The sequence below is a fragment of the Dunckerocampus dactyliophorus genome, chromosome 3 (genome assembly GCF_027744805.1).
Source record: "Dunckerocampus dactyliophorus isolate RoL2022-P2 chromosome 3, RoL_Ddac_1.1, whole genome shotgun sequence".
Classification (NCBI taxonomy): Eukaryota; Metazoa; Chordata; class Actinopteri; order Syngnathiformes; family Syngnathidae; genus Dunckerocampus; species Dunckerocampus dactyliophorus.
Genome location: NC_072821.1, coordinates 29,125,766 through 29,145,356, shown reverse-complemented (window position 1 = coordinate 29,145,356; position 19,591 = coordinate 29,125,766). Strand labels below are relative to the sequence as shown.

Here is a 19,591-nt window from a genome sequence, read left to right as displayed (position 1 = left end):
CTGAAACCTCTTTGCAAAACAAAGGCTATAGTGGCCATCAAAAACACATGATTTAAATCTTGTACACATTCATGGAACCTTCTGAAGAACATTGGATTTACTTTGTACAGCGGAGGAAAATCGATGAATGGATGGATATAAATAAATATTTTATTTAAAATTTGACTTATTGGCTAAATAGCATTAGCATGTAATATATCTAAATATTTTCTGCAATTTCATTTATTAATTGTAATACATTTGTACTTGCTGTTTATTATCATATATAATATATTTTGTATCACATGTTGTAATTTTAAAATTATTGTAATTGTAATATTTTTTTACAAAGATTTATGAATCAAATGTAACTTTTTTTGCATAACATATGTACATTGTACCTTGTGCAAAGTAAATTCAGTATTCTTCAGAAGGTTCCATGAATGTGTACAAGGTTTAATGGCCAAATTTGATGGCCACTGTTGTCTTTGTTTTGCGTCGAGGTTTCAGCACTGAGAGAGCAGAGAAGTTGACTTTTAAATGTGCATCGATTTTTAAGATGAAAATAAATCATGACTTTGTGTCACGGAAATAAGTGCGAATTTGATGACAGTATTAAAAAGCTAACATGAAATATTTGGAGCACGTGTAGTGGATCTTCTTTTGAGTTTGAGGAGAAGGAAGTGTGCTGAGTCATGCACCAAGCTGGTTCACGTTAGGGATCCATGTAGGGCGGATCCTCTTGGCAGCGTGGGATTGGCTGAGTAGGAACAGGCGGGTCGGTCCAAAGGCTGCACGCTCACATCTGGAAGCACTTTTTCCACTCACTGACTTTGCTGGAGCTTGGAAAGCAACTGTTAAAGACCCAAAATGTCTTTTCTAAACGTAGATGCAACATGTGATTTCTCCATCCACAACCTTCCCTATGGCGTGTTCTCCACACCCGACCAGGTAAGTTCTGCCACTCTTCAATATCTAACGTTATTACTGCACGCTTGCTTTGGTCATACAGGGTGTCCCTAAAGTCTGGACACATAGGCAAAATGCATAAGTTCTAACATTATTATACATATACAGTACATATATACGTATATATACAGTAGGTACTGTATATATATTATATATTTTTTATTCTTTATGTCATTTAATTAATGAACATTTTAATTTGTTATATATTTCATTTATATTAGTATATACCATGTACTTAAAAAAAACTTTAAACTTCAAATTATTTGTTTTATGTTTTTTTTTTTATTATTATTATTTATTGAATGTATCTTATGAATTATTTCCTCAGGCCAAACGTCGCATTGGGGTTGCTATTGGAGACCAGATTCTGGACCTGAGTGTCATACTCTCACTTTTTCGAGGACCTGTCATGTCCAAACACCAGCATGTTTTTCAGCAGGTGTGTGTGTGTGTGTGTGTGAGTATATGTGATGAATTATCGTTGATTATTTATTTATATAATATAATGATATAAAGCAATTTCAGAATTTAATGTAATGATCAAATCGAGGAAAAGGCTTCTTGAGACGTCATCTGTACTTCTGTGTAGAAGGTGTCGGACGTTTCGCTCCTCATCCGAAGAGCTTCGTCAGCAAACTAATAAGTGCTGGTAGCTTAGGCCTTAAATACAGTAAGAGTGGGCGGAATTGGTGTGCCAACACCCTCCTCCTATTGGTTCGTTACACTAAGCCTGGGCGGAGCAGTGGTATAATCCTATCCTGTTATTCACACTTACGATAAAAGGGAAGTGTCACTCCCTGAATTGGGTATGAACGACTCTGATACTGGCTTGTTAGCATCTATTGTTCTGGCTCGGCCCTGCCTTCACCTCATTTGCAAGACTAAGAGCTGTGGGTTTTGGTCTCAGTAACCTGCTGAACACAGGGTCCAAATTAAACCTCAAACCACCATTCCGATTCAAAGATGGGTTCTGTTGTTTGACAAAAATAGCTTCCTTTACTCCTCTTTCAAACCATCTGTTTTCTTTGGCCGTTACCTGTAACGAACCAATAGGAGGAGGGTGTTGGCACACCAATTCCGCCCACTCTTACTGTATTTAAGGCCTAAGCTACCAGCACTTATTAGTTTGCTGACGAAGCTCTTCGGATGAGGAGCGAAACGTCCGACACCTTCTACACAGAAGTACAGATGACGTCTCAAGAAGCCTTTTCCTCGATGGACAACTCCTGTACGACTGAGAGCCTACACAGACGTAATGATCAAATGTAATAATTAAAATTTTATTAATTATATTATATTATATATAATATAATATAATTAATAATATATTATATTTATTAATTATATAGTATATAAATGTAATAATACATTTAATGTAATAATTTAGTGACAAATATATATAAATAATTCATGATATAATATAATTTCATAATTTAATTTAGTGATAACATTTTATAATTTCAAATGTTTTAATCATTATATAAATGTTATAATAATAAGTTTGAGAATTTAATGATAAAAAAATATATATTGAATATATACGTAATGGATTATTTAATTATATAATTGAATCATATAATACAATTTAATAATGTAATAATTGAGAATGTATTCTATCAATTATATTGCATAAATTAAAATAATACATTTAATATTTAAATATATTTAAAAATATACAATGCACATACGTATTTGTATGTATATAATTAATTATTTAATAATATAAGGTAATGATATAATACAGTTTCATAATTTTATTTAATGATAAAATGTAATAATTAAAAAAATATTAATTAATCATATTATATAAGTTTAATAATTGATAAAAAAAATGAAAAACACAATTAAACATATTATTATTATTGCAAATGTAACAAAGCTATGATCAACATAGTTGAACAACAAGTAACAACATATATTCTATGGAATTAATATTTTATAGAATGTGTCATCCAGCCGCCACTGGTAAACATATACATGTGTATATACTGTATAATATATATATATATATATATATATATATATATATATATATATATATATATATACATATGTATATATATGTATATATATACATATATATATATATATATATACACATATATATATATATATATATATATATATATACATATATATATATATATATATATATATATATATATATATATATATATATATATATATATATATATACATATATATATATATATATATATATACATATATTCTAATGTTCTGTTTTGTATACCAGCCAACACTTAACGCTTTCATGGCTCTTGGATATGAGGCGTGGAAGGAGACCAGGAGTACCTTGCAGGTGTTGCTGTCAGCCAATGAGAGCACTCTAAGAGATGACTGTGATCTACGCAGCAGGTGAGGCCTTTTACCTGTCACCGAGTCAGTCACATGGAGTTAGTTTTTATGCCGGATGCCCTTCCCAACACAATCCTGTTTGTACAATGGTGTCAGATTGCTACCTTTTATGTGTCAATATGAAGTAGTGTGAAAAAGTGTTTGCCCCCTTCCTGATGTCTTATTTTTTTGCATGTTTGCCACACTTAAATGTTTCAGATCATCAAACAAATGTAAATATTAGTCAATGAAAGCACGACTGAACACAAAATGCAGTTTTTAAATGTTTTTTTTATTATTAAGGGAGAAAAAAATATCAAAACCTACAGTACATGGCCCTATGTGAAGAAGTGATTGCCCCCCCGTTTAAACATAACTTAACTGAGATTAATTGCGATCTATCAGTCTGGAAAAGGTTATAAAGACATTTCTAAAGCTTTGGGACTCCAGCAAACCACAGTGAGAGCCATTATCCACAAATGGCGAAAACATGGAACAGTGGTGAACCTCCCAGGAGTGGCCAGCCAACCAAAATGACCCCAAGAGCGCAGAACTTAAACTTTCTGGAAGGTGTGTGTCCCATTACATCTGGTGTAAAAGTAATGCAGCATTTCAGAAAAAGAACATCATACCAACAGTAAAATATGGTGGTGGTAGTGTGATGGTCTGGGGCATTTTTTTTTGCTGCTTTAGGACCTGGAAGACTTGCTGTGATAAATGGAACCATGAATTTTGCTGTCTGCCAAAAAAATCTTGAAGGAGAATGTCTGGCCATCTGTTGGTGACCTCAAGCTGAAACCAACTTGGGTTCTGCAGCAGGACAATGATCCAAAACACACCAGCAAGTCCACCTCTGAATGGCTGAAGAAAAACAAAATGAAGACTTTGGAGTGTCCTAGTCAAAGTCCTCACCTGAGTCCTATTGAGATGCTGTGGTATGACCTTAAAAGGGCGGTTCATGCTGGAAAAGCCTCTAATGTGGCTGAATTACAACAATTCTGCAAAGATGAGTGGACCAAAATTCCTCCACAGCGCTGTAAGAAACTGATTGCAAGTTATTGCAAACACTTGATTGCAGGTGTTGCTGCTAAGGTGGCCCAAACAGTTATTAGGTTTAGGGGGCAATCACTTTTTCACACAGGATCATGTCGGTTTGGATTTTTTTTTCCTCTTATTTCCCTTATTAATAAAAAGTTGAATTTAAAAACTGCATTTTGTGTTCAGTTGTGTTGTCATAAACTTGTTTGATGATCTGAAACATTTAAGTGTGACAAACATGAAATCAAGAAGTGGGCAAACACTTTTTCACGCCACTGTAACGTTTGTTGTTTGCCTAAGTGGGACAAAAATGACCTCGGTAAACGCCATGACGTCAGCTTTTTTTTTAAGCATTTTATTATTTTAAAATTGGGATGTTTTGTCCCTTGCAGAATAACATGACCACCTTTGATTAACTAGTTGCCAAGCAACTACCAGTAAATCTCTTTGTGGTAAACGATTCAATACGCATCACGACACACAGGTTAAGATACGATTCAAAAACGATATATTTTAAAAACAGAATGATTTGATTGGATACAGCGTACAAACGACAGGATTCGGTGCGATTCTACCGTTAAATTTGTTGATGTAGACATTAAACTCATATGATAAAATAAAAAAGGCAATTCTATAGCCATCCTAATAGTATTTTCAAATGTGTAAAAGAGTACATCAAATCCCCAAGCATGCTGTAAGGCAGGGGTCCCCAGCCACCGGGCCGCGGGAAACTTTTAGGTGCAATAATATAAAAACAAAAAAAACACTTAAATTAAATAGTTAGTAAATAACTACATCAAATTGTATGTAAAGGGATACCAATTTTGGAACTACGGTCCATTATTTTATTCAAAAAATAATATACAGTGAGAAATCCCACAGTTTATATATCTGAAAGTATCAAAGTATCGAGCAAAGTATCCATCTTTGTTAGTTTGGTTCCAATACAGTACAAGTACCGTATATAGTTTTCTTATGTTACATGAGTGGTGTTTGTCTTTGTGTCTGCAGAGCTTTTGTCCCTCAGAGTGAAGCCACCATGCATCTTCCAGCTGATATTGGTACGTCTCCAAGCACAGTCCCCAAAAGTCCGCAGAGGAAACATGAAAATATGATACAAGTACAGTAAAATGGCATTCTACTGTATATATGAATTTATTCATGAAGGTTAATATATTTTATTTATATTCTTATATACAGTATCTATAATAGTTTTTATTACAAATTTTAAAAAGCAGTCCATTTAAATTATTTTTTAAATAATTACTGAATGTAGCCTTTTTTACATAAAGTAAATTCTTAATTATTGATCAAATTAAATTGTACAATGTACATATATTATGTATATATTACAGTATATGTCCAGGTTTGCGTGACCCCCTGTATACACACCAAAGCCTCTGAAGTTTTATTGCTACTGTATGTGTACATTTACATACGTACACTATTTTATAATACAGTACACTCCTGATCAAAATCTTAAGAACAGTTGAAGAAATGCTTGAATTTGCATTTTGCACATTTGGATCTTAATGAGGTTTTAAGTAGAGCTACTATATGCAAAAGCAAGAAGGAGGTGTGAGACAAAAAATATGGAGTTTGTAGTTTAAACAAAAAGAAACAAAAACTGAAATAGGTTGTTTGTCACCTGATCAAACGTTTAAAGACCACAGGCTATAAAAGCCAAAATCTGCTCAACATTTTCATTTCCTGTCAAGCATTCACACTGTCATGCCCTCCTGATGGCTAAAGCTAAGAAGCTTTCTCTTTTTGAACGTGGTCGGATTGTCGAGCTGCATAAGCAAGGCCTCTCGCAGCGTGTCATTGCTGCTGAGGTTGGGAGCACTAAATCAGTCATTGTAAGTTTTTTGAAAGATCCTGAGCATTATGGAACAAAAAAGTGAAGTGGTAGACCCAAAAAAAACACACTTGCACTCGGAGTCGGAGGATCCAATTGGCTGTCCATCAAGACACAGGGCGGTCTTCCACCCAAATTAAGGCCCTTACTGGTGCCGACTGCAGCACAATAACCATCAGACGCCATCTACGGGAAAAGGGTTTAAAAAACAAATTCAAAGACCTCGTCTCCTTCTACGCCACAAAACTGCCCGTTTAGACTTTGCCAGGGAGCATCAAACATGGGACATTGAAAGGTGGAAAAAAGTTTTATTCTCTGATGAGAAAAAATTTAACCTTGACGGTCCAGATGGCTTCCAACGTTATTGGCATGACAAGGAGATCCCACCTGAGATGTTTTCTACCCGTCACAGTGGAGGGGGTCCATCATGGTCTGGGGTGCTTTTTCATTCAGTGGAACACTGGAGCTTCAGGTGGTGCAGGGTCGTCAAATGGCAGCTGCTTACGTGCACATGTTGCAGCGGGCATCCCTCATGACTGAGGGCCCTCGTCTGTGTGGTAACAGCTGGGTTTTTCAACAGGACAACGCTGCAGTTCACAATGCTCGCTTGACCAAGGACTTCTTCAGGGAGAATAACATCACTCTTTTGGACCATCCTGCATGTTCCCCTCATTTAAATCCCACAGAGAACATTTGGGGATGGATGGCAAGGGAAGTTGATAAAAATGGCCATCAGTTCCAGACAGTTGATGCCCTTCATGAAGCCATCTTCACCACTTGGAGCAATGTTCCCACTAGCCTCCTGGAAACACTCACATCAAGCATGCCCAAACCAAGTTTTGAAGTGATGAACAAGAACGGTGGAGCTACTCATTACTGAGTCCTACTGAGAACATTTTTTGTTCTGGTTTGGAGAGTTTTTTGTTATTTTTTGAGAGATGGTCTTAAACTTTTGATCAGCTGATAAACAGCCTATTTCAGTTTAATTATTGTTTTCAATAAATTGCTTTTTCAAAGTGCTTTTTGTCTCACTCCCCCTTCTTGTTTTTGCATATTGTAGCTCTACTTAAAACCTCATTAAGATCCAAATGTGCAAAATGCAAATTCTAGCAATTTTCCAACTGGTCTTAAGCTTTTGATCAGGAGTGTATAGTGTCCTTGTATATATATATATTTGAAATTGCACGATTAGAAGGCAACTTAAGTGTAGACTTACATGTTTAATTTGCTCATCAAAAATACTGTACTTCCACTTTGGACAACCCTGCTTTCGTGAAGGAGGCTATGAAACAGGAGTTAATTGCCAATTTTCACAGGAAGAGCTTATGAAATCATAAGCTTGTGTCAAATGGATGCATTGTAGGCTGCCAATGAAGCATGGAAATTATTTTTTTTAAACATGGCAACAATATAACACATTCTGCACTAGGGGGCAGTGTTTCTTCTCATTAAACCACCTTCTTAAATTAAAACGATATCACATCCAGTATATCATATATGGGCTATTTTACAGGTGATTACACTGACTTCTACTCCTCCAGGGATCATGCAACTAATGTTGGCATCATGTTCCGTGGAAAGGAAAACGCTCTGATGCCAAACTGGTAAACTATATACCATATGTATACCATATACATATACTGTATATACCATATATACCATATGTACAGTATGTTGTTGTTGAAAGGTATTCACAGTGGGAACTAATACTTTTGAACTGTATGGAACACACACAGGGTTTTTTAAATTATTGTACTAAGTGTAAGGTTAATTTTATTGATGAAGATGATGGTCACAATAGGAGAGTGCATTCAAACACAGCAGCATGAAAGTATTTAGCATGTACTGTATGTTTTTAGTGTGGATGTATTTAGCTTGAATGTATTTAGCAGGTGTAATTACCATGCTGTGTTGTGCAGGTTGAGGCTTCCAGTGGGGTATCATGGCAGAGCATCGTCAGTGGTTGTGTCGGGCACGCCCATCCGTCGCCCCTCAGGGCAGATGAGGCCTGATCAGAGTAGGTTCATAGCATGCAGTAACATGACTTTATATTTCAATAATAATGGCGAGTAATACCTTGTTTAGCGCAATTCATTGGTTCCATTGTGCATTATAGCAAAGTAGGATTCCTTATTTGTAAATTTAATATTTTCCAAGTTAGAGCATAGAAAATCTGTTTGCAACCTTCTAAATACTGTTGTTAACATGATCAGAGCCCTCTAGACTTGAAATAACGCCGCTATAATCACTTTTACACTCCTAGCACCCCATATAGTAGATAATACCTCTCTGGTATTACCATATCTAACTTATTGTGTCGAGATATGGGGAAATAACTATAAAAGTACTCTTCACTCGATAAATGTACAATACAGAGCAATGCAAGTTATGTTTGTCTTCCTTTGTCCTAGCAAAACCTCCTGTGTTCGGCCCATCAAAGCAGTTGGACATTGAATTGGAGATGGTAATTTCTCCAATAGCCACATCCTTATGTGATATTGAACCATATCTTAACATGTGTTTCTCTGTTTAGGCCTTCTTTGTTGGAAAGGGGAATTTGCCTGGGGAGCCAATCCCCATTGAGAAAGCCCATGAACACATCTTTGGCATGGTACTCATGAATGACTGGAGTGGTGAGAACATTCACGCCATTTCTAAATATTATTTTGTATTTATAAATATATAAGATTGCTAGCTCAGCGGACAGATAACAGTTCCATTTTAGAGTCTTTACTCGAAGCACGGTAAAGCTAAACATACAGCAATAAAGCACGTCAGAATACGATTTACACAGGATATAAAGTAATTAAAATAATGACATTGAACATAAAAGAAATGCATTCAAACAAATGCCATGCTAACTAGTATTAGAAATCTCTTATACCTGTGAATGATTAGCATTAGTGAGTTTTAAGGCAACTTCAATCACCTCCAAAAATGATGTACATCTCATTTTAGCATTTAGATCAGTGGTGCCCCTTACGCCGATTGCTAGCTGCAGGTCGATCGTGAAGGTAGTGTGGGTCGATCGCATAAACGTCACTTTGCAGATGTCATATGATATCAATCAGCTGACATTAAGCTTCCCTCCTGGTTCGCTGTTTCTCCCCCGCAGCAAAGATGAAGTGGTGAAAAGACATCTGACGATACTGAGACTTTCATCTTTATTATTCCGTTTACAGATAAACTAACTCAGCGGTTAATGCCAATATCTATAACAAAAGTTATGTCGAAAAAAAGCTAGTTGTTCAATGCCTTTGCGTCTTGTCCTGAACTCCACTATAGAAATGCATCTTTTCTACACTTCCTTTTGTTAAACTATCATTTCATGATGAATTAGAAAATGTTCCCATTGCTGAAGCATTTTTAATACGTTGCCTTAACTTCAGCTGCATTGTCTTTTGCATAATCATTTTAACTTCTTGTATATCTGTAATGTTTGATAGCAAATTCTAAGTGGATGTACATAAACTGTGTGTCTAATGACCACTAAATTGCTGTTTTTATTGGCATTTTACTGGTACTTAGATTATGTACACAACTATTAAGGTATTATATGTAATTATCTTTATTGCCATATTGAGGTCATGGTGAACTGTCAGGGGGGGCATGAGAGGCAGGGAGTACTTTCAATGTTAATGCAGACCTGCCAACATGTACACATTTATTGTACTCAACATGCAATTTGACTCCTGAATACGCTTGTATGCTTCACAGCTCTCCATTTTGTTGCAATTTCCTGGTTTCCTTTTTTATAGTTCATTCTGTACAGGACAGATAAATAAATAGATATCAGTTTCTCAACAGTATTTTAAATTGGGGGCACGTGAAACACTTCTGTCCCCTGGGGGGGTCATGACAGAGAATAACTGAGAACCACTGGGTTAGAGAGTTAGGGTTAGGAGTTAGTGTTAGGGAGTTAGGGTTAGGAGTTAGTGTTAGGGAGTTAGGGTTAGAGAGTTAGGGTTAGGGAGTTAGGGTTAGTAGTTAGTGTTAGGGAGTTAGGGTTAGAGAGTTAGGGTTAGGGTTAGGATCAGAGTATTTACCTTGACATATTTTAATTCTGCAGTCTTCCTCAGAATAATAATATCAGAATAATATCCCTGTTCCTATGGGCTTGGCTTTAGAAGTAAATGAATTCAAAACAATTTCAAAACTGTTATGTGGAGGAAGAGCACTGTCACTGACAACGTGACTAATGTGTTACCTGTGTGTGATCTCATTCAGCTCGGGACATCCAAGCTTGGGAATACGTTCCTCTTGGTCCATTCCTGGGAAAGAACTTTGGTACGACCATCTCACCTTGGGTGGTCCCCATGGAGGCCTTGTTGCCCTTTGTGGAGCCCAATCCCATTCAGGTTAGGACTGCTGCCGTTATGCAACACACTTGAAATGGAGTTCTGATAAAAAGATGTACATGCTAACACAAGCAAAGAGAAAAACTTGTCTTTCTGGGTCCCCACTTGTTGCAGGATCCAGAGCCCCTCCCCTACCTTCAACATCAGGATGCGTTCACGTTCAACATCAATCTCTTTGTATCTCTAAAAGGTATGCACCCAACAAAGCTGTTATTGTGTATTTTTGCAGTTACACAACACACACACACACACACACACACACACACACACACTCACTCGTGCACACCAGGCGTATCCCTACTGTGTCTCAAATGGAATACTTTAATCACTATACTGTGTACACCAGTTGTCCCCAACCCGTTGATCGTGATCTTTGGGACTCTCTGGGACTCTTGGGACTCCATCGTGATAATATTAGAAAAAAATGTATTATCACATCAGTGGCCTCCCCTGCCGGAGAGCGACCAACAGGCATGCGTTTTGTCCACTGGAGAGCATCACTGCTCTCCAGGCAGCAACCCACAAGCCCCAGCCAAGAGTCCAGTCCCCAAAACCGTAAAAATACGGCAAAAGGCACAATGAGAAAAAGCTGAAATGCTGACACCAACAACCAATAATAACACAAAGCTTTGTATTTAAACACAAAGCTTTAAATATCTACCACTTTTGACTTTACTTTTAAAACCATTCAACAAAATAAATGAATAATATAATATAAAATTAAAATATATATCGTATACATATAAATTTCTCGGACCAGGGACCAGCGATCTTGGTCTCAAAGAGGTTGGTGACCACTGGTGTACACTGTCTACTTATTTGCTGAGTGTGTACATTTTGACAGTGTCGTGCAGTCCCAAATCCATTACTGTCAATGTACACTTATAAATAATAACTAATAAATAACTAATAAATAATAAATAATAACTAAAACCAAAATAGATCAATACAATTAAATAAAAATAACAACAAATAATAATAAATAAAATAATATTGAAAAAATAAATACATTCATAGTTAATACATAATAAATAAATTAACTTAAAATAAATAAAGATATTTTGGATCAATTAGCGACAAATCAATAAATACAGGAGTAAAAAAGGAAAACATGTTTGAGTTGTAGTACTATTTTTCTCCTCCAGGGCAGCGAATGAAAGACTCTTCAACCATCTGCAAGTCAAACTTCAAGGTGAGAATCTTTAGTAAAATATTGGTGGAACGGGACGCCATCATCATGGTTCAGTACGTACCTTGGTTTTAAGGGCATGGTTGGGTTGGGTTCATTTTGGGTGCGGTTAAAGCGATCATCTTAAGCCTTTCTTCCTGGTTCTTGGGATGGCGTAGCGGGATGGCGTAGCTATCGGAGAAGTAGTCAACGATCACAATTTTATTAGTAGTAGTAGTAGTTTGACAAAGAACCCAGAATGAAAGTACACAGAGTCTATATACCAGGGGTGCCCAAAGTTTTTCCACCGATTTATGACTTAAAAAAAACAATATATTTTTTCTTTAATATCTCAACTTTATGCTACTAAAACAACATTATTTTTCATAATATTAATTTGGCTTTGAGGTGACTTTGTGTTGTAAGAATATTACTTTTTTCTTTCAATATTTTGACTTTTTTCGTGTAACATGACAGCTGTTTTTTCAATTTTTGACTTCAACTTTTATCTTGTAAATTAAATTTTTGTAATATTATGACTTTATTTATGATATTATTCCCATAATATTATAACTTTGTTCCCAACCTAATTTTCTAAAAATTATAATTTTATTTTGTTTTGTTTGTCTCATATTATGCTGTTTAAAAAAAGGTTTTCTTTATCATTTGAACTTTTGCTACTATTTATTTTTTAAATTATTTTTTTCTCAGAATATGACTGTTATTCTGGTCAAATTACGTCTTTTTCTTATGAGATTACAACTTTTTTTTCTTAATATTGTGACTTCAACTCTGATTGTGCTTTGTGAGTGTGTGTGTCCTGGAGGCCTCTTTGAGAAGTTATTATACTCAACCGCGCTGCACTGAGATATTAGACTGAATCTAAAAGTGTAATAATGACAATATTAATATCTAACAGTACAGTAATGGAACAAAATTTTAAAAATAAAACTGTGTATATATTTTTAAATGTATGGTTATTGGTTGAAGTGCAGCATTGATAGCTCCAGGTTGGACTGCACTGTTTCGCATGTAGAAGTGTGACACCATAAACACTTCCTGTACATCACTTAATGTGTACAGTGTGGCAAATGGGCAACAAGTCAGCATGCGGTGAGAATGCCGTCTTGAACAGATGAGTTTTCAGTCTGGATATGAAGAGGGGGACTGAGTCAGTATTTCGGATGTCAGAGTATGGCAGCAAAGCGGCTGAAAGCTCTGTTCCCCATGGTGCTGAGGCGGGCAGAGGGCACAGTGAGGTGAATGGAGGAGGAGGATCTGAGGGAGCGAGCTGAAGTGGCAATGTGGAGGAGGTCAGTCAGATATAGAGGGCTGAGGTTACGTATAGCCTTGAAGGTACATTATGTAGGAAGAGTTTGTAGTCTATTCTCTGCTTGACCGGGAGCCAGTGAAGTTGCTGTAGGATGGGGGTGATGTGATGAAATGAGGCAGTTTTGGTTAAAATCTGGGCAGCAGAGTTCTGGACCAGCTGAATTTTATGGAGGGACTTCTGGGGGAGACAAAAAAGAGTGGTCAATGTGGGAAGTGACCAGACTATGGATAAGAATGGAGGCAGCATGGACTGTGAGGGAAGAGCGGAGACGATTAATATTGCGAAGGTGAACGTAAGCCGATGTTGTTGACATGGAATTTATATGACAGCTCACTATCCAGGATGACACCCATACTCTTTACTTGAGGGGAAGGTGAGACCTAAGAGCTAATGCCAGTAGATGACAGTCTATTGAAGAGGATGGGGTGTGAAATGGTGTCAAAGGCTGCACTCAGGTCACTAAGGATGAGGGTGGAGAATGGAGAAGCAGTGAGAAGGTCATTGGTGATTTTAAGGAGGGCCATTTCTATGCTGTGACGTGGGTGGAAACCAGACTCGAAAGGTTTGTAGAGGGAGTTAAGTGAAGGTGAAGTCGGGAGGTGACAGTTTTTTTGAGAATTTTAGAAATGAAGGGAAGGTTAGAAATAGGCGGAGGCGGATTTGAGTCTTAACCAGATTTTTTTTTACAAATTGGGATAACAACTGCAGTCTTGAAATGTGATGGGATAATTCCAGTGGAAAGTGAAGCGTGAATAATGGCAGAAATGAGGGGAAGCAAGTAGGAAAGGCAGGATTTGATTAGGGTTGAGGGGACAGAATCAAGCTGACAGGTTGAGGACTTGGATTTGCAGATGAGGTCGGCGATTTCCGACAAGTTGCGTAGAGTTGAGTAGATAAAGGTTGGCCATTTGAGAGAGGTTCAGGTGGAGAAGGAAGCACAGAATTAGAGCATAATAGTTGGTAAATGTTATGGATTTTTTTCAGTAAAAAAAATGCATGATTGAGTTGCATGTGTCGGTGGAATACAGGTGAGGGGGTAGGCAGTCCGGTGGTTGGAGGAACACAGCGCATGACTAAAATGTGTACAATAACGAAATATTTGACTACGGATGTCTGATAATATAGGCCACCGGTAATTATTGGCTCCATATTGGCATAAAAATGTGATCATCATCAACATCGGTATGTTTTTTTTTTCCTACAATGAAAGCCGATATAGCGCTTTTAGTGGCAACGTCGCAAAATTGCAACATAGCTGCATCATGTAGTTCATATTGTGCCGCTCACAAGCCTGAGAGAAAGAGGTAACTCTTTATTTAGCATCGAGGGAAAGGCTTCATGAGACGTCATCTGTACTTCTGTGAAGAAAGTGTCGAACGTTTCGCTCCTCATCCGAAGAGCTTCGTCAGCGAACTAATAAGTGCTGGTAGCTTAGGCCTTAAATACAGTAAGAGTGGGCGGAATTGGTGTGCCAACCGCCTCCTCCTATGGTTCCTTACACTAAGACTGGGCAGAGTAATCCTGCCATTAGCACCTCCGAACAAAGGGAAGTGTAGCTCCCTGTAGTTGGGTATGAACGACTCTGATACTGGCTAGTTAGCATCTATTGTTCTGGCTCTGCCCTGGCTTCACCTCATTTGCAAGACTAAGAGCTGTGGGTTTTGGTCTCAGTAACCTGCTGAACACAGGGTCCAAATTAAACCTCAAACCACCATTCCGATTCAATGATGGGTTCTGTTGTTTGACAAAAATAGCTTCCTTTACTCCTCTTTCAAACCATCTGTTTTCTTTGGCCAAAATCTTTACCTCGCTGTCCTCAAAAGAGTGATTGGTTGCTTTAAGGTGTAGATGTACTGCTGATTGAGGACCACTAGAACTGTCCCTGCGGTGCTGTTAAAGCCTTTTTTGGAGCATTTGCTTAGTTTCCCTAATGTAGTGCTCTTTGCATTCCTCATCTTTACAGAGGATGGAATAGACCACATTGCTCTGTTTTTGGTTTGGAGCCTTGTCTTTAGGATGCACTAGTTTTTGTCTCAGGGTATTTACTGGTTTCTTTATTTAGCACGAAACACTATATATTTACATACAGTATATAGTACTTTTAATGCAATAAAATAAGAATATAAAATAAAATAAGACCATGGAACTTATTAATCAAAATAATAATCAGCAAATTCATGTATTTTAAACAATACCCCTTGTTAAGTCCTTGGTGTGGTTTGGACCCCAGATGCAGAGGCTGAGAGCTTGTGTGGCGGTAAAGGAACTTTGAATAACAAAAATGCAAAAAGGCAGTTCCACAAACAGAAAGCGATGGTGTCTTGGCAAAAGTAGGAACAGAAAAACAAATAAAGGCAACACCATGAAGAGCAGTACAAACTTGGGAGTAAAGCTGGATGGCAGGGAGGCGACAGGGTCCAAAAGGCATAGCACGAGGATTGTGTAGCAGAAGTCCTCGGACGAGTAGCCAGCCGTAGCGAGACAATAAACCAGCGACTGCCAGCTGCAGGTAGTCAGCTTAAATAGGTAAAGAGTAATACGCTACAGGTGTGCCCAGCGTCCCCGCCTCCAGCCCGCTCAAGGTGTGACTGCAAGAAAAGAGAAAACAGGCCAGGAGAAGGCAGGTACCAAGGCAACAACCACTTCAACCACCATCGATCACCGGCAACTGTGACACCCCTTTAGCTAAAAATACATAAAATCTTTCCAAAAATAATACAAATCAAGGCACAAGAAACACAAATGTATTCTTATATAAAATATGTAATACATGAATTACCTACTCTGAGATGGGTGTAGTAGCCAACAAAACTGTACTCACTGAAGAGTATTGTTACTTTAGAACAATTTTACTCAAGAAAAAGATATGAGATGTTCCACATATCGGTATCGGTATTGGTTGATATCGGAATCGGAAATTGAGAGTTGGACAATATCTGCATATCGGTTATGGGCAACAAAAGGCAATATCAAATATCCCTATATATGACAATACTTGTTTAAACGTTATAGAAAACTAGTTGGATGCTTTGTGTGCTGGAAACAGAAAGCAGCAAAGACAGATGTAAATGGAAAGTAAAAAGTTGTGATGTTGTGTCTGTAGTACATGTATTGGACCATGAAGCAGCAGCTCGCCCATCATACAGTCAACGGCTGCAACGTCAGACCTGGTGACCTTCTGGCTTCTGGAACCATCAGTGGACCTGTGAGAACCTCATGGCACACTTTACCCATACCCACACTTTGACTTAAATGATCAGAATATCTTATTCACCGCAGTATAACTTCCATTTTCACAAAACAGTCCCATAAATATACAAAGTGTTTGGTTTATTTACTACTTTATTTATTTACTTGGCTGCCTGTCTCAACTAGTTTTGTTGCGATAGAGAGACACAGTAAAGGGACAGAGAGTAGATAGAGGGGAAAAACAGGATAGAGGGGTTGAATGACAGGGGCAGGGACAAGAGAACAATGGACACCAATAATAATATAGTATACACAATTTGTTCTTTTTGATGAAGCAATTTATTGCAAACAAGCATGAAAGTGAAATAGGCTGTTCATCAGCTGATGAAATGTTTAAGACCACAGCTCAAGAAACCAAGAACCCCCCCCCAAAGTAGAAATAAAATGTTCAAAAAAGGACTCAGTAAAGAGTAGCTGGGCCATTCTTGTTAATCACCTCAAAAATTAGTTTGAGCATGCTTGATGCCAGTGTTTCCAGGAGGCTAGTGGGAATGTTGTTCCCGGTGGTGAAGATGTCTTCAAGGAGGGCATCCTCTCTCAGGAACTGATGTCCATTCCCTTGCCATCCATCCCCAAATGTTCTCAGTTGGATTTAGATCAGGAGAACACACAGGATGATCCAAAAGAGTGAGGTTATTCCTCTGGAAGAAGTGCTTTGTCATTGTGAACTGCAGCTTTGTCCTGTTGAAACAGCCAGTCATTACCACACAGACGAGGGCCTTCCATCATGAGGGATGCCCATTGCAACATTTCCACATAGCCATCTGCGGTTTGACGCCCCTGCACAACCTGAAGCTCCATTGTTCCATTGAAGGAAAAGCCACACCAGATCATGATGGCACCCCCTCCACTTGTGAAAAACATGTCCTTGTCATGCCAGTAAAGTTGGAAGCCATCAGCACCGTCAAGGTTACATTTTTCTCATCCGAGAATAAAACTTTCTTCCACCTTTCAATGTCCCATGTTTGGTGCTCTCGTACAAATTCCAAACGGGCAATTTTGTAGCACTGAAGGAGATGAGGACGTTTTTTCTCCTTAAAACCCTTGTTTCTTGGACTGCACTCGGCACCAGTAACAAACCTTCATTTGCGCCGAGGAACGTTTCGTGTCTTGACAGATAGCCAATCGGATCCTCCGGTTCAGGGCAGGTGAAATTGTTTGGGGTCTACCACTTGACTTTTTTGTTCCATAACCTTCAGAGTCTTTGAAGAAGTTTCAAATGACTGTCTTACTACCTCATCAGCAATGGCATGCTGCAAGAGGCCTTGCTTATGTAGCTCAACAACCCGACGGCCTTCAAAGAAAAAGCTTTTTTACCTTTGCCATCAAGAGATCATGACAGCATGAATACCTGACAGCAAATCAAATGAATCAACATTTCTTCCAAGATTTTCTTTTCAAGGCTGTGGTCTTAAACTTTTGATCAGCTGATGAACAGCCTATATCACTTTAATGCTTGTTTGCAATAAATTGCTTACTCCAAAATTATTTTGGTGACGAAAGGGTGAAGGTGAAACCTGCATTTGCTTGTCTCTTGTAATGTACTACAAATATACAATATATACATATACATTTTAAATATACTGTATGTAATTACGCTGTCACCCCACAGGATGCAGGCAGTTTTGGCTCCATGCTAGAACTGTCCTGGAGAGGATCCAAGAGTATTGATCTTGGCGGAGGAGAAACCAGAACCTTCCTCCAGGATGGAGATGAAGTTACCATTACAGGTGAACTGTGACTCACTGGTTACTACATTATAGCCAGGGTTGGGCAAAGTAAGGCTCTTGTTGACCTTTGGACTGGCCCGTTTGACATGGTGAAAATGGTGACTGCTGGAGTACGCGCTCAAACGATCGAGCGTTGTTAATCGCGTTGATAGCGATGTAGTGGCTCAAACAACAGGCTTTCTCCATGGGGGTGTGTTACGTTAACATAGCGCACACTTATTCAGCTTGTTGTTCTGTGTGCTATTGTGCAGTTGAATAACTTGCCTTTCCACATTAAATGTCTTTTCTTCATGTTGAATTTTCTGAAATAAATTAACTAATCCCTCCTCTCAATTCATTGTCGAGGTCGACGCCTCCGACTCCGGCGTAGGAGCCGTCCTCTCCCAATTTAAATGCGACTTATAGTCCAGTGTGACTTATACAATAATCCCTCGCCACTTTGCACTTAAAATTTCGCAGCTTCACCTTAAATACGTTGATTAATAAATCATGCTATTTTGTGGTTGAATACGACCTATTATTGGTTTAAAAAATGCATATTTAAGTAAAGGTTATATTTTTTTGCCTAAATGAAGCATTTTCAAGCAACGATATAAGGCATTCAGAAGACATATTCGGACGTTGTGATGATATGTAGTATGTAGTATTCTACACTGGTCACTATGTGTCAGTAATGTTACTGTAATGTTGGGTGAGACACACAAGCACCAGACTTCGTCGCTGGAACAACAGGCTTTTATTGCAGGTTTTAAGGATCTCACAACAGGCACAATAATCCCTAACGCCGGCTACTGTTGCAGCCATAACCTACACCAAGCTACTTCACGAAAATTCACTTATCACGATAGGGCCTGCAATCAATTAACACTATATGTTTTTTTCCTCTTCATGACACATTTCTTGACTGATGCTGCTTATACTCCACAGCAACTTCTAGTTTGCAAAAAATACTATATACTGTATTTTGTGTATGCTATACTTTATGTTTGAGAGCTCATTTTTCATTTGATAATAAAACAAAAGTAGCCCAGATGTTTTCCCACCCCTGATTGAAGCCATGAATACATGTTTGAGTATACCTACATACTGTAGTACAGGTACTGTATATACCAAACTACTGCTTGAAAGTTCCATGTGATGGAATGAATGGCAGCTGTGTTATTGAGTGGCGTGCATACGTGTAAGACATATAATAAGCATGTTTTTTATGCGTGTGTTTACAGGTCATGGTGTCAGAGATGGATACAGGGTGGGCTTTGGTTCTTGCACTGGAACCATCCTACCTGCCCTGCAACAATGAAAGCCACACTCAACGGGAATGGGAAGGTTGCATTCATTAGTGCAAAATACATATTCAGCACACACACGCACACACAATACTGTATTTCTCCCATGATATGAACCTGGCTTAATTATTCATGGACATTTCTCTCTGGCTCTGTAGGGCAGGAGTGACCTTGTTACTGGAATGTCTCATAGCGTTACTGTGCTACCGTAATCAGTATTATTGATGGTTTCTGTCTCCTGTTTTCACAAAAAGAAAGCGTTTTAACA

General features: G+C 38.0%; 1 protein-coding gene across 1 annotated transcript; it reads left to right on the top strand.

Annotated features, from left to right (window-relative positions):
* Positions 1 to 767: 767 nt before the first annotated feature.
* fah (fumarylacetoacetate hydrolase (fumarylacetoacetase)) lies at positions 768 to 19,591 on the top strand. Its single transcript, XM_054771725.1, has 14 exons — positions 768 to 930; positions 1,277 to 1,387; positions 3,203 to 3,324; positions 5,353 to 5,402; positions 7,713 to 7,803; positions 8,119 to 8,216; positions 8,611 to 8,663; positions 8,733 to 8,832; positions 10,427 to 10,557; positions 10,672 to 10,747; positions 11,703 to 11,749; positions 16,162 to 16,263; positions 17,920 to 18,037; positions 19,261 to 19,591. Exons 1-14 carry the CDS (start codon positions 850 to 852, stop codon positions 19,335 to 19,337), a joined length of 1,257 nt encoding a protein of 418 aa, XP_054627700.1. The 5' UTR covers positions 768 to 849; the 3' UTR covers positions 19,338 to 19,591.

Coding starts and splice junctions, on each gene's coding strand:
- fah (XM_054771725.1), top strand. CDS start 850: ATGTCTTTTCTAAACGTAGATGCAACATGTGATTTCTCCATCCACAAC. Junction 7,804..8,118: donor AACGCTCTGATGCCAAACTG/GTAAACTATATA, acceptor TGTGTTGTGCAG/GTTGAGGCTTCCAGTGGGGT. Junction 8,664..8,732: donor TGGACATTGAATTGGAGATG/GTAATTTCTCCA, acceptor TTCTCTGTTTAG/GCCTTCTTTGTTGGAAAGGG.